Here is a 21,304-nt window from a genome sequence, read left to right on the forward strand (position 1 = left end):
AAATATTATAGTATCAAGAGATCCATTTGAATCAGTACATTCTACTAGATTCATTCAAGTATGGTATGTCTAATCTAACAGAAAATAGCACAATCAATGTCCAGCACCTCACCAGTTCGACGCAACAAGCGCCTCTTGGCTGGCGTTGAAACGAGGCGGACTAACCCATGTGAGGGAAGCCCAAGGCTGACTATTTTCATTATTTGATATGGAAAAAGTCACGTGACTTTATAGTAATGAATGTTCGTTGCATTTGTTTTTAATAACTTCATACCAAGGATAAAACATCATGGCAAGAAGATTCATTTGTATTTTGTTTTATTTGTTTTTAGGTTATTTGTGATTTGCATTGTTTCAACTTTGGCAAGAAAAAAACTTGATAAGGTCACGTGATAATCCACGGTAACTCATGTATTTTGTTTGTATCATTTGAAGGTTATTTTATGAATGAAGTTAGCACGTGGTTTCCATACTACCTACTCATTGTTTACGTTTGCTTGTGGTGTTTGAAGGTCAGAGTGAGCGAGAGAGTGAGAGAATACGAGGGGGAGGCGTGTGGAAACATGTAGGAAAGGAGTCATTTTGTGATGTGGTGAGTTTCATTGGGTAATGAAACGTGAGAAACGTGACAGGCAATGAGTATCAGTGCAGCATTGGATAAATTTTAGGTAAACACAAATCCAGGCTAGCAATATTGAAGATAAGTGAAATATTTTATTTCCTTATTGTGATTAGCCATTTCCGATTCCGACCTGAAACAGCCAGCAAAAATTTAGTCGGATAGCATGTTACAAAGAGCTGTTCTAGCTGGCTTGACACCAATACGGCAGCGTCATCGGTATATGATGGGCACCGCACGTGATATTCCAAGGGTGACCCCAAACAGCAGCATTTTTAAGAGTGACCTGACCTGGAAGGGCAATGACTGTCACAATGAGGTAAAATTTGGTACCATTGGATTCGTCTCATACCAAAGAATCTGTTGGTCTTTCCGCAAAGCTCTATCTCCAGCAAGAACGAAATGGCGCGAGTGGTGGCAGCCTCCCTCCCCCAAGTGCGTTCTAGGATGGGAAAATGGCATGTGCGGGTGAGGGTTAAGTATTTGTTCAGAGTTGAAGTCGACACAGTAGCTCGGCATTATAGGCGACAAGCAGTAGCCAGGGGTGGAGAATTAGGGGTTTTGGGGGTGCTCGAGCACCCCCTGAAATTCAAAAGTCACCGTGCAATAGTGCTCCAGGGGTGCTTAATTTACGTCTGAGACACAAACTGCTTTGCGTAAGCCGCGAGGAGTGTGATGCTGCTTGGAAAACGTACCTACACATGCTTTTCTACGCAAGCTTTCGAAGCTTCCATTCGCCAGATGCTAGAAAAGCACCCCCTGAGATTATGACAATTCTCCACCCCTGGCAGTAGCGGCGGAACACCTTCAATTAACCCGCGCCCTGGTGGGTTCTGTTTATAACGCGACCTGGTGGGGGGGGGGGGGGCTATTTTTGCCCCCCTCGTATCTCCGAAACTACTGGACGAATCCGAAAAATTCAAACGGCCTTCGAAAGGCCTGTCAAATTTGTCGATGGAAACCAAATTTCATTGACCTCGGGGTCACCGATGACGTCACAGGTCAGGTCAAAGATGAAATGTTTCACCGTTCACGGGTCTTCTAGGGAATGCGCTATAACACCGAAGAAAGCGCATTTTGTCGAGAATCAGCGATAGGGCGTCAGTTACCTAGTACATATGCTGCTATAAGAGGTCACTGACAATACCAGGTCAGGTCACAGGTCAGGTCACCAAGGGCCACAGGTCAGGTCACATGAACCTAAGTTTAGGTATTAAGGTTGTGCGATGCATGTTTTATGGCCAATTTTCATTTCCAACTCAATGGTGCTGGTTTTAAGACTATCAGGTACGGCTTAGGTCACTTTCTGGTGAAGGTCAGGTCAAGGTCAGGTAAAAAAAGTCAAATTTTAAAGTTGATAGTTTTACATAAAATGGGTATTGCTTCGATGCAGCTCGTCACGGGGAGTCTAATGGTGGTCTTTGTTTTGCGCTACGGGGTCTAGAATTCCTAAAAATTGAGTTTGAAAATTTGACGTCATTAACTTTGAACAGTTTTTTCGCTATAACTTCGCCAAAAAAAGAGGTATCAATCTCAAATTTGGTATGTGGATAGAAGGCGGTAAGGACTATCACATATGATCCGGTTTTTGCGAAATTCTAAAAACTTTTTGGATTTTTCGGCTATTATATTAAAAAAAAATTATGTTTTGTTTTTTGGGGGTCAAAATCCAAAAATTTCAAAAATTCGAGATAGCGGTTTTGTAGCCCTGTCAATTTTACAGCTTTTATGTTCTTATCGTTTTTCTGTATTTGCAAAGCTATAGGCCTGACAGCTCTTCCCGCGAAACCCTTTTTTGGGTCGAAAACGGCAGAACATGACGTCACTCTGACGTCATTTTCGGCCAACCTATCATAGCCTTTGGAAAAAATTTTGGTCACAATGTGTAAAATTGATGTCCGGGAGGGTACCGAAAGTTTGGTGACGATCGGCGCAGCGGTTCTGGAGATATATTGAAAAGTCTTGAGGGGGGGGGGCAAAAAATAGCCCCCCCCCACCAGGGCGCGGGTTAAGGCCCCCCCCCCCCGACTGCCGACTTTTGGTCCCATTCTTTCCCTGCAACGCCCATATAGGGCTAATGTTAAAATGCTAAAATCAAAGGGGGGCACGATGCCCTGGTGCCCTCCCCGTTCCGCCACCTATGGCGACAAGAAGCATTCCGAGTCTGTTATAATTCGACGACTTGAAAAGCAGTCATATGAAACACCGTACTTACTCGGCTAAAGCAATGGCACCGGCTACATAAGTGATAATCAGTTACCCCCATTGATGACAGCATAGTGTACATTATTCGTTTTACTCAATCACTCCCGTTTACATAATGAACCTGCTTACGATTGTCCGTCGGACGTTACGCCATCTGGGCTGGGTTTTAGTCTAACCGGTGTGGTCCCGAGGTCGGCAAAAATCGCCAACTCGCGCCCATCTACACCTCGATAGAGGTCGAAATATCGTGATATTGCTTTGTCACTTGCTCCCTATGACCCAACCACTATCTGATGGCGCAAAATCGACATCACCATAGTTCAGTGCAATAATTACTGAATGCGCCCACATTATTCGGAATTAGGATCTAGTTGTCGGTTTCAGGGTCGTTTACCACTTGGTATAAAAGACTGTCCGCGACTTCAATTGTCATTCAGCTCAAGCTTGTCCATCCAGCAACATGAAGACGGTAACTACACGAAGCGAGACCGGCTCTTTGTGAACAAGTGCTATCAACGGTGTTCTCTAGTGTGCAATGCGACTGTGCCCATGCGAATGGGAAACACATGTGACCAGTGCCTGAGCGGTCTCCAGTGGTTAGCTAAGCAGTGTGGTGGCCGCCTACCCGTGTAAAGTGGCCCCCTAATTCTGCAGCTGTTAAAATAGATGGTGACGGCAACATGTTCCAAATCTCGCATTAAGCATGACGCTGCTAAAGGGAGCGACTTTGTACATCAGCAGTTGTTAAACATGCTGCTTAACCGCCCCTCTATGTATGCTAGCACTTATCATGCTCCACCCTGACCAAAGTTTCTCCTCGTTACAGATCAGCGCTCTCCTGGCCGTGTGCGTTCTGTTCGCCGCAGTGTCATGCACGTAAGTTTTTGGGCTGGTGATAAAATTAACACGAGTCTAGTATCACAATTATCCAATGCACTATCTTAGAACTTTTTAATGCTTTTTGCTTTGTAAGCGCTCAGATGGATATAACCAAACCATTTGAGCAGCCAAACTCAATCACTTTTTTTTCAAAAACTTTTCGAACATTTCACCTTTTCCCTTTACTACCTCCCAAATCATCATATCACCATGGTAACCTGGCGTCTATTCTCTCGACAGTGTGGCCACTAAGGGCAAGGGCGGCGGCGGCGGCGGCTACCAGTCCGTCCACGTCGTCCACGTCCCGGTCATCCACCGCTATGTGCCAGTGCCGGTCTACCACGGCTACGGCGGCTACGGCAAGGGCCACGCCGTCGGCTATGGTGGCGGCTTCGGCAAGGGTGGCGGCTTCGGCCACGGAGGTGGTTTCGGCAAGGGTGGTGGTTTCGGAAAGGGTGGCGGTTTCGGCTACGGACCCGCCCCCGTTCGCTACGGAAGTTACAGTTATTAGAGACATTAGAATTGAGTTAGGCTGAAGGCCAGAAGTATTGTGGGTGTCAACTTGCTCATCCGGTTATGTGTGTGCAATGTTGCTGTTCTTTGTGCAAACCATGACTGCCAGACAATGGTGGTTGGGTGATACTAGACCTCTGTATACCGAGGTCTATGGAGATACTCATTGGTAACGTTCTCCGAACATGTGCTGCTCTTTTATTATGCAAGTGTCATCGAAAGTCTCTCATATCATATGTGAATGCGATGTATTTACTTGTGGTGACATTCCCTGATCCACATCAATTGCCTATCATACTTGTGTTTACCATGAAAAGCAGAGGTCTTTGCATGTTCTTGCGTTCGCATTTTGATTATGTCTTCCACCACCCAAATGTATCCAATTGTCTCTGATAAATACACAACAAATGCCCGAAAACTGAAGTTTTATGTCATGATTAGTAAACTAATTGCAAAGGCATACGGAATGCGATGCCTTTGCGAAGGCATCGCAATACGGGATCCAGGTTTTGCTTTTGGTTATGTCTGGAGCTACAGGGCCTTTCATAATGAATGATAATATAAAAACACTGATTTGAAGGTTTCCGGAGACAGCAAGCGCGTCAATTTTGTATGCTCACATTGCAGCAATTTCTTGGAATTTCTATTTTAACCCGGGCACCGACGGGGTTGACGTTGGTTGACCGCCCCGCCCTGAGGTTTATCGTAAATAGCGCAAAATCTGCGGCGCGTGACTCCGCGAAATTTAGCATGACTTTTCCTCCTCAATTTTATACATGATGTGCAAGTTTGAACCTCCTACCTTTCAAGGTCAGGTTAATTTCTTGACTCCCCATTACCTACCAATGGGGTCAATGGGGGACAAATCAACTCCCTGTTTTTCCATTAAAACGCGTCGGAACGGCCCAATGTACGGGGACCCGCAGTTGCTACTGTACAGCGACCCTGAGTAAATTGTCCCAGCACACTCACAGGGAACAAAAATAAGCTGTCAGAGGGCACGCACAGAAAACCTCAGCTGCTCTTGTACAGGGACCGGCAGTCGATATCAATGTTATCGGTTGCTACTGGACAGGACAGACGGCTAGAGTTAGGGTTCGTGTACAGTAGCAACTGCGGGTCCCCGTACCATGAACGACCTTATATACGATCAACCTTGACTACCTCGAGGACCTTTTTGCTCTTGGGCAGCTGTAAGGTCAGGTGACGTCATCAAGGGTCACCAAAGGTTTTTGCTAATAACTCCTCACGGCTCAAAGGAACAAGATTCAGCCGCGTGGATGGTCTCTTCGTGTTCAGCTCATCAGTCATCAAGACGCATCGAATGATATACATGTTGACCTTGAGATTACGTGACATGAAGTCAACCTTTGACCTTGACTTTTTGAGGTCAACACATCTATATGATTCGATGTAGATTAACGAGAGGATCACGATGGTGCCATTAGTCTAGCTTGGCTCTAAATTCCCCTCATATACTTTTGCCGCCATTTTGACTTTTTTGACCCCTGTGACGTCATCTTTCACCTGACCTGAAAACTCCGAAACTACTGGGCTGATTATTAAAATGCAAATGGCGTCTTATAGCCCTGGAAAAACTGTTGAGCAAAACCTGATGTTTAGAGGACAAGAGTATCGATGATGTCACAAGTCAGGTCAAATTAAAAATTATCAACATTTTGCTTGTTTACAATGCGGGCACTGGCCGCTAGCTTACAACTCAGAGCAGGCTTATTTTTGGTTTCTACACTCGTGAATAGATGCTTTAGATACCCTGAGGGTACCAAACTTGTACTTTGGTTTTCAGGTCAAGGCCAGGTCATCCTAGGTAACGGAAATTTTATATCATGCATCGGTGACGTGACATATACTTCATGGTTTATTTAGTCCATAGATTTCGTAATCAGTGTTGTCTGTGTCACTTAAGGCCATTTTCAGCTGAATTTAGGCGAGGCAAGATCACTTTCAGGTCAAAATGGTCAAATTTTGGAGTTGAGATTTTTTAACACAGGTGTCTATCAAATGCAGTCTAAGCTCAGGACATTAGCGTCGCTACGGGGGGGCAAGCGGGGCAGCTTGCCCCCCCCCCCCCAACCTCGGACCGGGCACCCCCTGAGATCGATACAGATCCGATGAGATTTTGGAGTCGGGAAAAATGGGGGTACCTTTTTGAGAATGCCTGTGAGGTCAGACTCGGTTGGAGCGTGCAGTTCAAACCAGAGTCAGAGTCGCAGTCCCCAAAATCTTCAAGACTCCGACTCCAGACTCGGAAATGTCAATGCTGTGATTCATTCCATGTTCCTAGTTGGTTCTTTATTACATGTTATAGCTGATTTTCATAAGTTTTGGATGCCTGACGCATAATTTTCGTTCAAAGCGTGACACGAAATCTTCGGGGCCTTTCTCAACTCTTGTCAAATGTCTGCGACAGGATCAAGCACCGTTCAAGTGCCGCAGGGCTCATGGACTTGCTTATCACACAGGCTCCTAAGGAGCTCCACTGAGCTCTAAGAGGTATTCAGAGGGCCCAAACTGGCCTCTTAGAGTCCCAGTGGTGTCCATGTTCTCTGAGGGCCCATACAGTGATTTTTGAGGACCTTATACATGCGTAGACCTCTGAAGGGCCACACGAATCTTTGAGGATGCCTTCGAAAATGTCTGAGAACCTGAACTGGCCTCTGATAGCTCAGCTGAACTTTTGAGGAGATAGACTTTGCTAACCCCAAGCCGGCGTCTGAGGGGTCACAACTCACGTGTCCCTCTGAGGGCCGCAACAAATGTCCCTACATAGGGTCCTTAGGGATTTGACACAGACCCCGATGGTGCATACGTTAGTATCCGAGGGCTCCAGGCTCACCCTGGGCCTAGTCTCTAAGCGCCCGGCGCCCACACTGGCTTCTTAGGGCTCCACCTTGGGCTCGGAAAGACCTAAAGCACCACATACTCGTAAATATTTGGGGTGACCCACGCCGATCTCCGGGATCCTAAGCAGGCTTTTGAGAATCCACATTCCACACTGACCATGAGTGGCCTGAAATGGCCTGGAAGTCCCAAGCCTATTTCTAAGGGATCCCTTGCCGCTATGCCGTGCGTAACTTTTGGTTCCGTTAAACATTTTTGTTCCCGTTTACAGCGCTTCCCTTCACGCGAATAACGATAAACTTTTTGTTCACACTCGAGTGAACAAAACATTTCCTCTCATTGGAACAAAAATGGATAATTTCTGATTCACACTTCCGACATTCACTCTCAGTCTCCGCCGAATGCCCAACTTAGCTACGATCGGCGGCAGGGATAAGCCCTATGCATTTCACGTAAAACCTCTGCATACATGCGTGAATGGAGGTTTTAGCAGGGTGATGCGATTAAATGCAGCGTTTTTCACCCTTTTCTGGGTAATGATCATGAGCGACGAGTATGCACAGGGGCCCTCTGCATTGCGTCGGCAATCGCAGCCGCTGTAATTCTACCGGTCGTTTTTGTCGAGAAATTTCAAAATTTCATTTTTTTCTGTAAAAAATGACATGTCACAGATAGAAGGAAAACTTTGTCACCATCGGATTCCTCACACCATTGCGCGTCGAATGATATGTAAAACGATTGAGTAACGACTGGGGAAAGGCAAGATTTAACACAAAAGTTGATTTTGCCCCCCCCAACCGAAAATCTCTGGCGACGCCTATGGCTCAGGAACACGATAATGCTATTTATTTTGCTCTAGGACGTCAAAAACGTACAAAAAGGGAATTAAAAAAATATTAATGGTGAAATTTTCAGCACAAAACGCCTATAATTTAGTCAATTTGAAGATATCGGGCCAACGCTTTGTAGAGTAGCAGTAGATCATATGTATGTTTTCTATCAAATACATATATTCCGTTTTTTGAAACGTCAAAAACTTAAAAGGGAAACTTAAGAAATATGTTTTCTGACTTAAAAATTCTAACTTTCCAAATTTTGAACATCCGAGATGAAACGTTGGTAGCTCTGAGTATTATGAACCCTCTCAAGCAAATAAATTGGATCTAGCCTACAAACTGAGCCCTTGAGAGTGATTACCGTAGTTCAATGTTTTGCATCAAAATCGGTCAAACATGACGTCACTCTGACGTCATTTCTGGCCGACCTTCAGTAGCTACGAACTTTTTATTTCGATACACGGCGTCAAATTAATTCAGCCGGGGATACTGCAATTTTTGTGTTGATACGTCTAGCGGTTTAGAAGATATCGCAGAAAACGAGAGTGGGCTAAAAAATACCCGCAGTCTGAGTCCGCACCCTGTGCGGCGCGGGTCAACCCGCGCTTGACTGAGCCTCCAGCCGAACACCATTGATTGAGGGGGCCCCCAGGTTATCTAAAAAAAAAAAATCATCGCAGCGAGACGCTCGAGGCGGTGCTGGAAAGGCCTCACCGAGACAACCGATACAATACTGAAATTTGGAACTTGAGGTCACGTGACCTGTCAAGGTTAGGTCAAAGGTCAAAATGGAGCATGGCCACGTTTTGAGCACTAGCGAAAGCTGTATGAAAGATATCGAGTCCAATTTTGGCTTGAATACGACTAATAGATCACTGAAGCTACTATGGGAAACCTGAAATCACAAATAACTATCTTTCAGGTCAAGGTCAGGTCAAGAGAGGTTACTGATTGTAAAATTATGCAAATGGCATGTGACACAAGTTTTCCAACCAGTTTTGGCCATAGAGCTCAATGTTTGTATCGTCCGTGACGTTTGAGATCATTTTTAGCAAGTACGAGTGACGGTCAGGTCAAGGTCAGGTAAAAATGTCAAATTTTGAAGCTGCACAACTTCAACAAAAAAGTGCCTCTTAGATACGGATTGATCTAAGGAATCTTAAGGTGCCATTTGCTTCTTTGCACGATGCACATAGGGTCAAAAAATGACATTAGAAATAATTGTGCAGTCTTTGGACACAATACTGAGACTGGTAAGATATTACATTTGGGATCAAATATTGAGATATCCTGCTAAGATTAGGCACAGCTCTTCGCTTCAAATAACCTTGTCATTTATATTCATTTTAAATAATTTTTTAAGCAAATGGCTTGAGAATCTGAGATGGCCATTTTGTAGAGCACTTTATTTGGTGGCCTTAGTGAATTTATCTGCAACTCTGTCACAAGATACCTACCCACTTTAGAGAGCTTACAGAAGGTACGTACACACTTAATGGTCGAAACTGGCGTGTATAGTGGCGTCACAAAATCGGCCTTAACTCAATTTGTTATCGATGAATTCGATCAAATCTTCAAATCCTAATGTGAAAATCGATGCAGGAGAAGCTATAGCAAATTTCAAGTCGATCACGTGATTATTTCTTGAATTATCGCAAAAAGTCGGCACGGGGCATTAAACGCCTCTTTCCCACTCCCTCAGTCAAGCAATGGTGGGCTAGCAAACCTGCTTACGATTGTCCGTCGGACGTTACGCCATCTGGGCTGGGTTTTAGTCTAACCGGTGTGGTCCCGAGGTCGGCAAAAATCACCACCTCGTCAGCGCCCAGCTACACCTCGATAGAGGTCGAAATATCGTGATATTGCATTGTCACTTGCTCCCTATGACCCAACCACTATCTGATGGCGCAAAACCGACGGCACCACAATTTAGCGCAATAATTACTGGCCGCATCCAGCTTATTCGGAATTATGAGCTAGTTGTTGGTTTCAGGGTCGTTAACCACTTGGTATAAAAGACTGTCCGCGACTTCAATTGTCATTCAGCTCAAGCTTGTCCATCCAGCAACATGAAGACGGTAACTACACGAAGCGAGACCGGCTCTTTGTGAACAAGTGCTATCAACGGTGTTTTCTAGTGTGCAATGCGACTGTGCAACTAATCCCAAGCGAACGGGAAAGAATACCACCAGTGCCTGAGCAATCTGTGGTGAACGGAGCAGTGGAATGGCCGTTTGCTCGTGTAAACTGGCCCCTTACTCTGCAACGGTGACCACAATTCGTCCAAATTCTTGCATTTAGCATAACGCTACCGAAGAGAGCAACAGTAGATACCCGTTTGAAATGATATATCAGGGTTTCCCTCCCAACTGAGTTACTCTGAGTGCTACTTATATTTTGTCCTGACCAAAGTCTCTCCTCGTTACAGATCAGCGCTCTCCTGGCCGTGTGCGTTCTGTTCGCCGCAGTGTCATGCACGTAAGTTCTTGGGCTGGTGATAAAATGAACACGAGTCTAGTATCACAATTATCCAATGCACTATCTTAGAACCTTTTAATACTTTTTGCTTTGTAAACGCTCAGATAGATTTAACTAAACCATTTGAGCAGCCAAACTCAATCACATTTTTTCAAAACCTTTCCGAGCACATCACCTTTTTATCTGTCTCCCACATCATCACATCACCATGGTAACCTGGCGTCTCTTTCGCTCGACAGTGTGGCCACTAAGGGCAAGGGCGGCGGCGGCGGCGGCTACCAGTCCGTCCACGTCGTCCACGTCCCGGTCATCCACCGCTATGTGCCAGTGCCGGTCTACCACGGCTACGGCGGCTACGGCAAGGGACACGCCGTCGGCTATGGTGGCGGTTTCGGCAAGGGTGGCGGTTTCGGCCACGGAGGTGGTTTCGGCAAGGGTGGCGGTTTCGGCCACGGTGGTGGTTTCGGCTACGGGCCCGCCCCCATTCCTTACGGAGGTTATTATTAGAAGTGGGTAGGCTGAAGGCCAGAAGTTGGGTGTCTGCACATGTCATTGTGGGTGTTTACTTGCTCATCGGGTTATGTGTGTGCAAGCTTGCTGTTCTGTGTGCAAACCTAAACCATGACTGCCAGACAATGGTGGTTGTGTGATACTCATTGGTTACCTGTTCCGAACAGTGCTGCTCTTTCGTCGACAGAATCATCATTTCATCAACTTCAAGCAACAGAATCATTTCGTTGCATGAATCATCAAAAGGTATTCATATCATATGTGAGGATACCATGTATTTACTCGTGGTGACATTCCCTACTCCACACCCAATGCATATCATATTTGTGTTTACCATAAAAAGCAGTGGTCTTTGCATGCTCTTGCTTTCACATTTTGATTAGCTCCTCCACCATCCACGTGCATCCAATTGTCTCTGATAAATATACAACAAATACCCGAAAACTGAAGTGTTATGTTGGTTTAGATTAGGCTTATCGCAAAGGCATACCGAATTGGGCTCATTCCACCTTCCAGCGCACATTTGACGGGATAACAGCTTACAGCAAGCACAAAATGAGCTCATTTGGTTGTACCTCTCAAGAAACATTAATAAATTTAACTAAAAAGGTCGTCACTATCATACCTACAAGCTACACAACGTTTAAGTGATGCATGTTGTGAAACATTCATTATAGACTGAAATCAAATGACGAAAAAAATACATAAACATCTTAAATGATTAAGTGAACCTTTACTGTGTTGAGCTGCATACTCGTAACTACGATGCTTCAAAACAAACAGTTCAGTGCTCATTCATAACAGCTGCGCATGACTCATAAGCCAACATCGAAAAGGATTTCTAGTCACATCAGGTAATGATTGATCAGATATGCTTATCATAGAAGTCTTAACAGATTCGCTTACCCATACAAACCACAAGCACGAAACCAGCGGTAGCAGCTCATTGTAACGCCGAGGCAGCTGACCGTCATAAGCGGCTAGTGCACAGTGCACATCCATTGCAATCGAAGGTGATTTTGAATAAGCTACTTTGTCGATTGCTTACAAATTCTATGCCGATATCATGACGTTTAGACGCTTTGGGCAATCGGTGCTGTTGAGTGAGATAATTGTGAAACACGAGGCCAGCTGAAATATTGTACGGATGACGCTGGAACTTACTGAGCTCACAGGGATTGAGATGAGACAGGACGTTGCAGATGTTTCCTCAGAGATAAGCTCGGTGTTGACTAGATATGACCTAAGGCTTTAAAGGTAACAGAGAAAGTGGAAATCCAGGAAGACTGTGTTTTACAGCAGATGGACATTTTCTTTCAACATTGGCAAAATATCATATGTGTACAAGTATTATGAAACAATCGACGGCGCTGGTGATCTCAGTGACAAAATTCGATCAGCCCGGATCTACATAGGTTGTTTGTAATCCAAGTCAAGGAATGATGATTAATGCCGTACGCAGACCACAAGCTTTGGCATGCGGTCCAAATAATTGCGCGGTCGGAGCGCAATGATGGCACAAAGCTGTTATACCTGTAATGGCAAGAATATGTGAGGCATGAACCGTTAGGTCTGAATAAGCCATTACGCACAGTAAATTTTCACAGAGATGCATGGCTCGAACCATTGAGGTTCATGCATTTGTTAATTGATACGTTTCATAGGATTTGTTTGAAACAGATCATTAAATGCTTTTCAAGACATGATTTAAGACAATTTTCCGGCCAAAGTAACAAACAATAGCCGTTTTCACGACGGGCTGTCTCGCGAATGAACGTAATTTGACCAAATCTGCACCAAAACTGTTTTATATTAAATATCTTTATATCATGAATTTACTTCAGTGCTTTAACCCGCGCCCCGCTGGGTGGGGCAGAATCTGCCCCCCCCTCCTATTTTTCGCCAATAACTTCTAAACGCGTTACGCCAGCGACGTCAAACTTTCAGTACCTTATCATACATCAATTTGACACGTTCCCTGAAAATTTGAGCGAAATCCGTCGGATTTTTTTTTTGAGAAATTGACGTTTTAGTGACGTCATGTTCGCCATTTTCGCCTCAAAAACGGCAAAATTTCAAACGCCGCTAACATCTTCATTTTTAAAGGAATCAAGAAGTAACAAAAAAGGTTATACGTAATTCTACTTTGTCTATCAAATGGCTATCTCGGTTTTTTGAAAACTTGGATTTTGGCCCAATTTTTTTTCTTAAAAAAAACTGACTTTTTTGGGAAAATAATCATAAAATCCGAAATTTTGAATGTATCGATAAAAACCGGAATAGATCTCAGAGATGTGGTTTATGTGCACCTACATACCAATTTTTAGAAGAATCGGTTCAAAAAATGTGGGAGTTATTCAAAATTTCATGACGTCACGACACACAAAAATTTTGAAAAATGATTTTTTTTTTTGGAAGTTTTAGACCTCGTACGGAAACAAAAATAGCTCCTTTCGATTCGCCGTGAAAAACTGCATCAGATAGACACCTTTTTAGGCCTTAACAACCAACTTCAAAATTTGACCTCACTTGACCTGACCTTGACCTGACCTCGACCTGAAATTCATCCAGAGGTGGTCCATATCACTTATTGAGTGTGCCTATTGAATTCTATGAGTAAAATGACCAATAAAACATGTGTCGCACATGCCCTTTTCTATATTTTGTTTTTGGTGACCTGACCTGACCTGACCTGACCTTGACCTTGACCTTTGAATGACATTGTATTCAACGAATATTGTCTTGGTAGTCTAAGAACACGTTTTGGGCGATCAGTGTCAGTCCATTCTTCGGCAACTACGGTGCAAGGCCGATACTGTAGAAACTTGCATTTTGTACCCTTGACCTGACCTTGACCTGACCTCTGACCTACTTAAGCAAAAAATTTGGGCTCTTAAGATCCGCCTTATTGAGAGCTTTCGATTGCCGTTTTCCCCGTCTTTCTACGACCATCGGTTCGGAAGTTCGACAGGTGGGGCAGAATCTGCCCCCCCCCCCCCCCCAGCAGGGCGCGTATGGCTGAATAGCCCAGCGGAGCGCGGGTTAATCGAAAATATTGTTGGATACTTTGAAAAAATGAGATAAATAAGCATCTGTGTAACCCAAACCGTCGTGAAAACGGCTGATAACACTTAGCGATAAACACGTTCTAAAAAGTTCGGATGACAAATGGTTCGTATTGTGTGCATTGGAAGGTGTGAGATACATGCAGAACCCGAACATGTAGGGGAGACCGGGGCAAAGCGGCCAGCCGGCGTAAAGTGGCCACCAAGCGTTTTATTTTTGCCATTCACAACTGGCGTCAACTACAGATATTGGTTGCCAATTGTAAATTTCTTTGCAGTCGTTCGAATGAGCCAAGCCGGGATTTCAGGCCCGTCGTCATATGGTCCCGAGACTCATGGAAAGGCATTTCTTGCCAGGATGGTAGCCCTTCTTGTGCTTTTCAAATGCTATTTCATTCCATGATCGCTTGGACGTTTATTTAAACGTTCTCCTTCTTGCATTGAGTGATCGTACCTACATGTCCTCTGCCAATTTGTAACTCTTTTTGCCCCACTAATAACTGGGTTGGAATATATTTGTCTCGGATGGTAAGCGGGGTAAAGTGGGGCAATGCTCGTTTTTTCCGCGACGCGCTAGCTCCACTAGGGGCGAAACGGCGAGGGGGGCTCGTACCCGCCCTCCCCTCGGCCGGAGCTGTCCACTTTGCCCTGAGACAGGGCAAAGTGGACAGCTCTAAATTGGCCACAAGCTGGTTCCACGTGGACAACACCACGTTATTTGTATGAAAATGTGTCATCATGCGTTTATCTTGGCCACTTTCCGATTACATGGGTTACCAAAAATGCAATGTAACGTTTATCCATAACTTTTTTTGCATTGTGTACCTACGGTGGCAAAATGAAAAATAAACACCCTTCCTCGTTTAAACTTCTTTGCCATCAAAACTCCAGTCGTACATGGGGCAACTACCCCGTTTCTCATGTCGATGCAAATAAACCACCAGTGTCCGCCATGCCCCGACTTTGGGGCAAAATGGCAGAAATGCATCGGTTTAAAGTTTTGCCAATATCTCCAACATGTGATCGCCTTAAAAACTAAAACTAAGTTGAACTGAAAGGCAATTTAATAGGGACCATATTGACATAAGAGGAATCTTCCAAGGTTAGAAATTGAAGCTCCGTCATCGAAAAACACAAACAAAAAACGTTAGGCTGTCCGTTTTGCCCCGGTCTCCCCCATGACCATAGTTTGCTGAGACTGCCGTGAACCATGACGACTGAGCTGAACACCTTGTTCGCTGATGAATACGATTCAGTAGCATCTTGATAACATTTAGATATGTAAAACAATGGCTTACCTATCTCAGATGATCAATGATCATGGTTATAAGGGACACCAATTTTCCATCGATAGTGCTGTAAGTGTACATGCTCCACATTGTGAAAAGACATTGATGTGTCTAAACGTTAGCAGGGGATCTGAGATATGCTTAACCCGCGCACCGACGGGCGTCCGCGCAAACTTCGCACCGACGCGACGGGGGGGGGGGGGAGGGCAGATCCCCTGAGATCTCGAGAACGAAGCAAGATAGCGACAAGCGGTAAACGGCATGGGGTATGCACGGGCAAGGTCTACAATTTTACGGAGGTCATTTTCAGGTCAGGCCAAAGATGACGTCACAGGGATAAAAAAGTAAAAATGGCGGCGCTAGATATGAAGATTTTTTTCTCGAATTACTTTCGAAGTAGCCAAGCTAGGAAGCATATTTACGTCTGGACAACGAGTTGCGGGGAAAAGTGCTGGTTTTGTTGCAGTTTTAGGAGCCGGTGATTAGGCTGGATTTTTGGGTTACTTTTTCGTTCCGTGTCATGTATTTCATAATGTTTGGCTTTTGAATATTTTAGTTCTTTCAGATAAATATTACTTGCCTTACAACTTTTGTAAAAACGTTTATTTTTTTATAAGCCGACGTTCAGAGTCCTAAAAATACATCAGCACTACAATCATTGTAAACAAACAAATGGAGCACCACTTGGCTCTGTTCCAAGGCCATTTTTTAGTTTATCTGGTGGTTTTCTTGCTCTTGTACGTCGTTTTGTTGGATGTTTTGAATCCCTTAAGATTGACTTATATCATATTTAAGAAGCATGTTGACTGAAAACAATCCGAAGTATCCAGGAGGCTGACAGAGGTCCTGACTCCTGAGCAATATCAATATCAAGTTGAACAAGTTATGAAATTTTGGTTGATAAACGCAAGATGATCGGGCTCATATATCAGCAAGAAAAAGTAAAATTAACCCGCGCCCCGCAGGGGGGGGCAGAATCTGCCCCCCTCCCGTTTTTCGCCAATAACTTCTAAACGCGTTACGTCAGCGACGTCAAACTTACAGTACCTTATCATACATCAATTTGACACGTTCCCTGAAAATTTGAGCGAAATCCGTCGGAAATTTTTTGAGAAATTGACGTTTTAGTGGCGTCATGTTCGCCATTTTCGCCTCAAAAACGGCTAAATTTCAAACGCCGCTAACATCTTCATTTTTAAAGGAATCAAGACGTAACAAAAAAGGTTATACGTGATTCTACTTTGTCTATCAAATGGCTATCTCGGTTTTTTGAAAATTTTGGATTTTGGCCAAAATTTTTCCAAAAAACTGACTTTTTTGGGAATATATTTATAAAATCCAAAATTTTGAGTTTATCGAAAAAACCGGAATATATGTCAAAGAACTGGTATATGTGCACCTACATACCAATTTTTAGAAGAATCGGTTCAAAAATGTGGGAGTTATTCAAAATTTTATGACGTCACGACACACAAATTTTTTGAAAAAAATGATTTTTTGGAAGTTCTAGACCTCGTACGGAAACAAAAATAGCACCATTCGATTCGCCGTGAAAAACTGCATCGGATAGACACCTTTTTAGGCCTTAACAACCAACTTCAAAATTTGACCTCACTTGACCTGACCTTGACCTGACCTCGACCTGAAATTCATCCAGAGGTGGTCCATATCACTTATTGAGTGTGCCTATTGAATTCCATGAGTAAAATGACCCATAAAACATGTGTCGCACATGCCCTTTTCTATATTTTGTTTTTGGTGACCTGACCTGACCTGACCTGACCTTGACCTTGACCTTTGAATGACATTGTGTGCAACGAATATTGTCTTGGTAGTCTAAGAACACGTTTTGGGCAATCAGTCTCAGTCCATTCTTCGGCAACTACGGTGCAAGGCCGATACTGTAGAAACTTGCATTTTGTACCCTTGACCTGACCTTGACCTGACCTCTGACCTACTTAAGCAAAAAATTTGGGCTCTTAAGATCCGCCTTGTTGAGAGCTTTCGATTGCCGTTTTCCCCGTCTTTCTACGACCATCGGTTTGGAAGTTAGACAGGGGGGGGGGGCAGAATCTGCCCCCCCAGCAGGGCGCGTATGGCTGAATAGCCCAGCGGGGCGCGGGTTAAAAGAGTTTACTGGCCAAAAACAAGCTATAATATTGCAGACCTTGGAGCAATACTGAAGACTGAAGAGCACGCTGAGCAGGATCATGCCAGAAAATGTTGACTGATGAGCGCATATTGATGTATTGGTATGAATATTGAATGATAACTTACAACAGCAAGATAAATTATTGCTAACTATCAAGTTAAAAATCTAGAATGAATGGACTTGGGCAGTTTTACTATGCTTAGATGCTATGCAGATTGTAATGTGCATCAGGTACTCAGTGTCTGGCAAATGAAACATGCGATCATTCCATTGCTACTGGAGGAGAAAGCTTGGATCACTAAATCCACTTTATGTTGATTTTGATGTTAATCATCACTGTATTTCTTGAAAAAAGGATTGTAGTAAAACTGTCAATGTGACAATCCATGCAGCGATGTGATCATATAATGTGTTCATAGTCATTTGTGATAGTGATTATTGGTCCAATATACAATGGCAAAGCTCTCAGTCTCAGCGTTTCTTCCTGTGGATGGCCAGCAGTGACTCAGAGCTTAGAAGCATTAGTTTTCTTCACAGGGCTGGGATAAAAAGTACTGAGGGTAATCTTCCACCAAGGAACTCTACTTTGACATGGTATGAGATGTACGCACAAGTAGGTAGTTGCTTAGTTCCTATAATCAGTATTTGTGTATGTTTAGTCGGGTTAGCTTAAGCTTAGATTAGATTGATAGTTTTTTAATTTGCCAAGTGTCCATAAAAATGTGACCTGAGCAATGAGCATACCTGACCAACCTGACAGCTGACCTAACCTCAATCATCACACATATTTGCAGCCTACCCAAGACCTGCACAGCAGTAGCACCCGCCACCCAGTTATATAGGTATAGGTACTCACCTTAACTCAATCTTACCTGCTAACCTTCAACTTGCCAAAAGTTAGCTCACATTGCCAAGCTGCATCCAGGGAAACAGTCAACTGAGGAACTGGCTCATTGGGTGGCTGGTCTGAGTCTGTGCATTTAAAGTGTTTCTTCTCTGAAGCTGCTCTGCACTGCTGTATGTCATGTTAGCTGCTCAGAAAATGTGGGAAATGATAACTAAGCTACTTAAGTGCTTTGTTAATGCTCGAGACAAGTACAGATCCTGCAGGGTACAGCTATGAGTTAGATGCTAGGTGAGTATTTATGTGCATGTGCTATTCCCTGTTTGACCATAGTAAGTATACAAACAAGCACAGGGTCACAGTTATATTCAATCTCCACATAAACATACAACAAAAACGGCCATATAGCCTAACTCCGAACACACCACAGATAACTTAAGCCTTTGTAGGCACAAAAATGTTTTGATTAACAGGACAGGTATACAATATATCCTCTGTCCTTGGGGGATCTTGCTGCCAAGTTGAGGTACGATGACTGAACTTCAGGATTGATCAACCTTTTCTTAGCCACTGCTTATATACGAGAAAGACCATATGCTTGTTTGTAAACAATTTAATGATTGATAAATAATGATAATGAAAAAAAAATTTAATGATTCACCTTCAATTCTGACATAAAGGCACAAATGAAATAGTTCCGTCTCCTTTTGGAATACACAAAGCAAAATATTTAATAAATTTTAGTGGATGGACAAGAGCAATTAGCATAGCTCTCCCCTCAAGTTAACTTCTGGCACTGATGAATATTTTGGACTCTTTTGACGCCTGGTTTCATACCAACGGCTTAAAAGTTAACACAGCTAAAACTGAGCTCATCGTTTTTGGCTCGCGCCAAAATTGCCGCAGCCTGGATCCCATCTCAATTCGGTTCCGTGAGGACACGATCCGTGAGGGCCCCACGGTGAGGAACCTTGGCGTGGTTTTCGACAAGCACCTCACCTGGGACGCTCACGTATCGGCCCTCGTCCAAAAATGCAACGGTATCCTCATTGGGCTGTCCCACGGCCACGTGCGTCACCACATCCCTTGTGAACTTCTGCCAACCGTGGTCAGCGCCTTGGTCCTCTCGCACGTCCGATATTGTCTCTCGGTTTATGGAAACGGGTCGGACAAAAACACACAACGCCTCCAAAAAGTTCTCAATTTTGCGCTGCGCGTTGTGTCCGGCCGAAGAAAATTTGACCACATGTCGGACGTGCGAGAGGAACTGGGCTGGCCTACCGCCCGTCAGTTGTACGAAATCCACTCTCTTAACTTCCTCCACAAAATACGCTGCACCGAAGAGCCGGATACTATGTCCTCCCAAATCCTGGCCAACTCTTCCCTTCGCTCACGCTCAACCCGGCGGGACACTGATCTGTCTCTCCCACGCGTGAGAACCGAAGCAGGGAGGCGGCGCCTGCTCTACAGCATAGCCCAGTTGTACTTACAACCGTCTGCCCCATGACATTAGACATCTCCCTCTGGGAGCTTTTAAACGCTCTGTTTCCGAGTTGTATCTGCGTGATTAAGGATGAATGTGTGATTTGAATTGTGTTCTGTTTGATGTGATTGATGAGTGTATCTTAACTTGTTTTTCTTTTTAACCGTGACGCGACACTCGGAATAGCCATTTTACTGTGGAGAGTGTTTTAACTGTCAAATACAAATACAAATACAAATACAAATTACACTGACGCTTTTTCGCTTCATATTTTGTAACAAACGCGCTAAAACTTCAATATAACAGCACTATATGCTTCTTGACAAAATGCAAAAGTAGTAAAAATTTAGCCCCGATGGCATTCATTCTTGGTGGAAACGTAATTACAAAATATTTTGAGGTAACTATTAAATTCCGGCCGAAAACAGTGCACGGTTTAAAAAAGAATCATTCCAATGACGGTCCATTCTTGCGGTCCTGAAATTGCCACTATTTCCGGCCTCTCCAACGCAACTCGTTGTCCAGACGTAAATATGCAGCTAGGAACAACCTAATGGCACCATCGTGATCCTCTCGTCAATCCGCATCGAAGCATATATGTGGTGACCTCGAAAAGTCAAGGTCAAGGGTTGACCTCAGGTCACGTGAGCTCAAGGTCATCATGCATATCATTCGATGCGCCTTGACGAGCTGAACACAATGAGACCATCCGCGCGGCTGTATCTAGTTCCTGTAAGGAATTAAGGAGAAGCGCTCCGATGTTGTCCGTGGTCTGGTAAATATGTACTGACTGCTGGCTAAATGCTATGCTAAAGCTAAATGCTAAATATGCTCTCCTAGCAGCCTGAGTGGTTTAGACATTTCGTGGAAACGCTACTTACAACACAAAGCGCATTCACTATTTACAACCTTTAGGGCCACGTGCAGCATTGCGTGAGGTTTAATGAATCAGCAGCTTCTCTGCCGCAGTCATAAAAGCAAAGGAACGTGTTAAAGTTGACGATTGATGTTTTTCAAGAAGTGAACAATGTATTTCATATCCTCAAGTTAAACTTCAAAATTGGTAGGGAACCAGTTGTAAAGGCAGCCCTAACGTTGTTAGGGCTGTAATTGGTAACGCCGAGCTTCATATTATCAATAAATATATCGTGCATTCCAAATTTCACATATATCATGCAAAAAGCCAGTTTCCTCCTTTCCCAAGCTGTGTCACAGCCGCGTGTGCAATAGGCTATCGTTGTAGGATACTCGCGCCGTTTGAAGGTCAGGTGGGCGCGTGCCGTGGAAATCCGGTTGATGTAGCCTGACAACTTCCCAGCTGGTTACCGGCTCTAGCACCTGACCAGACGAGACTATCCCGGAGGAAGTATAAAAGTGAGAGTCAGGCACTTGGAGCACTACACTCTGTTCAGGATCCGACAAAATGAAGACGGTGTGTTCTCTTCTCTATTCTTCGTTGTGCTTTAATACTAATTTGCATGTCTGTGTTCACTTAGTGAGAATGGTGCCGATTTTCGTACCGTGTGGATGTATGATATTCTTCATCACCCTGCATCGCATGATTCAAGG

The 21,304-nt window shown here is 44.1% G+C and overlaps 2 protein-coding genes across 3 annotated transcripts; both read left to right on the forward strand.

Annotated features, from left to right (window-relative positions):
- The first annotated feature begins 472 nt into the window (after nucleotides 1-472).
- On the forward strand, nucleotides 473-4,634 carry LOC122364932 (glycine-rich protein 23-like). 2 transcript variants are annotated; one of them, XR_006253653.1, is made up of 3 exons: nucleotides 473-592; nucleotides 3,651-3,700; nucleotides 3,944-4,634. XR_006253653.1 is itself a non-coding variant. In XM_043335743.1 (3 exons), exons 1-3 carry the CDS (start codon nucleotides 3,285-3,287, stop codon nucleotides 4,212-4,214), a joined length of 330 nt encoding a protein of 109 aa, XP_043191678.1. In that variant the 5' UTR covers nucleotides 3,056-3,284; the 3' UTR covers nucleotides 4,215-4,628. The 2 variants fall into 2 exon arrangements, 1 of the variants encoding a protein (XP_043191678.1); XM_043335743.1 differs by lacking the exon at nucleotides 473-592 and adding an exon at nucleotides 3,056-3,293 and having other exon boundaries at nucleotides 3,944-4,628.
- A 4,992-nt stretch (nucleotides 4,635-9,626) lies between these two features.
- Nucleotides 9,627-11,346, forward strand: LOC122364933 (keratin-associated protein 19-2-like). Its single transcript, XM_043335745.1, has 3 exons — nucleotides 9,627-9,992; nucleotides 10,343-10,392; nucleotides 10,632-11,346. Exons 1-3 carry the CDS (start codon nucleotides 9,984-9,986, stop codon nucleotides 10,897-10,899), a joined length of 327 nt encoding a protein of 108 aa, XP_043191680.1. The 5' UTR covers nucleotides 9,627-9,983; the 3' UTR covers nucleotides 10,900-11,346.
- Nucleotides 11,347-21,304: the final 9,958 nt, after the last annotated feature.

This window comes from Amphibalanus amphitrite, unplaced genomic scaffold, assembly GCF_019059575.1.
Source record: "Amphibalanus amphitrite isolate SeventyFive unplaced genomic scaffold, NRLGWU_Aamphi_draft 000707F_arrow, whole genome shotgun sequence".
NCBI classification, from domain to species: Eukaryota; Metazoa; Arthropoda; class Thecostraca; order Balanomorpha; family Balanidae; genus Amphibalanus; species Amphibalanus amphitrite.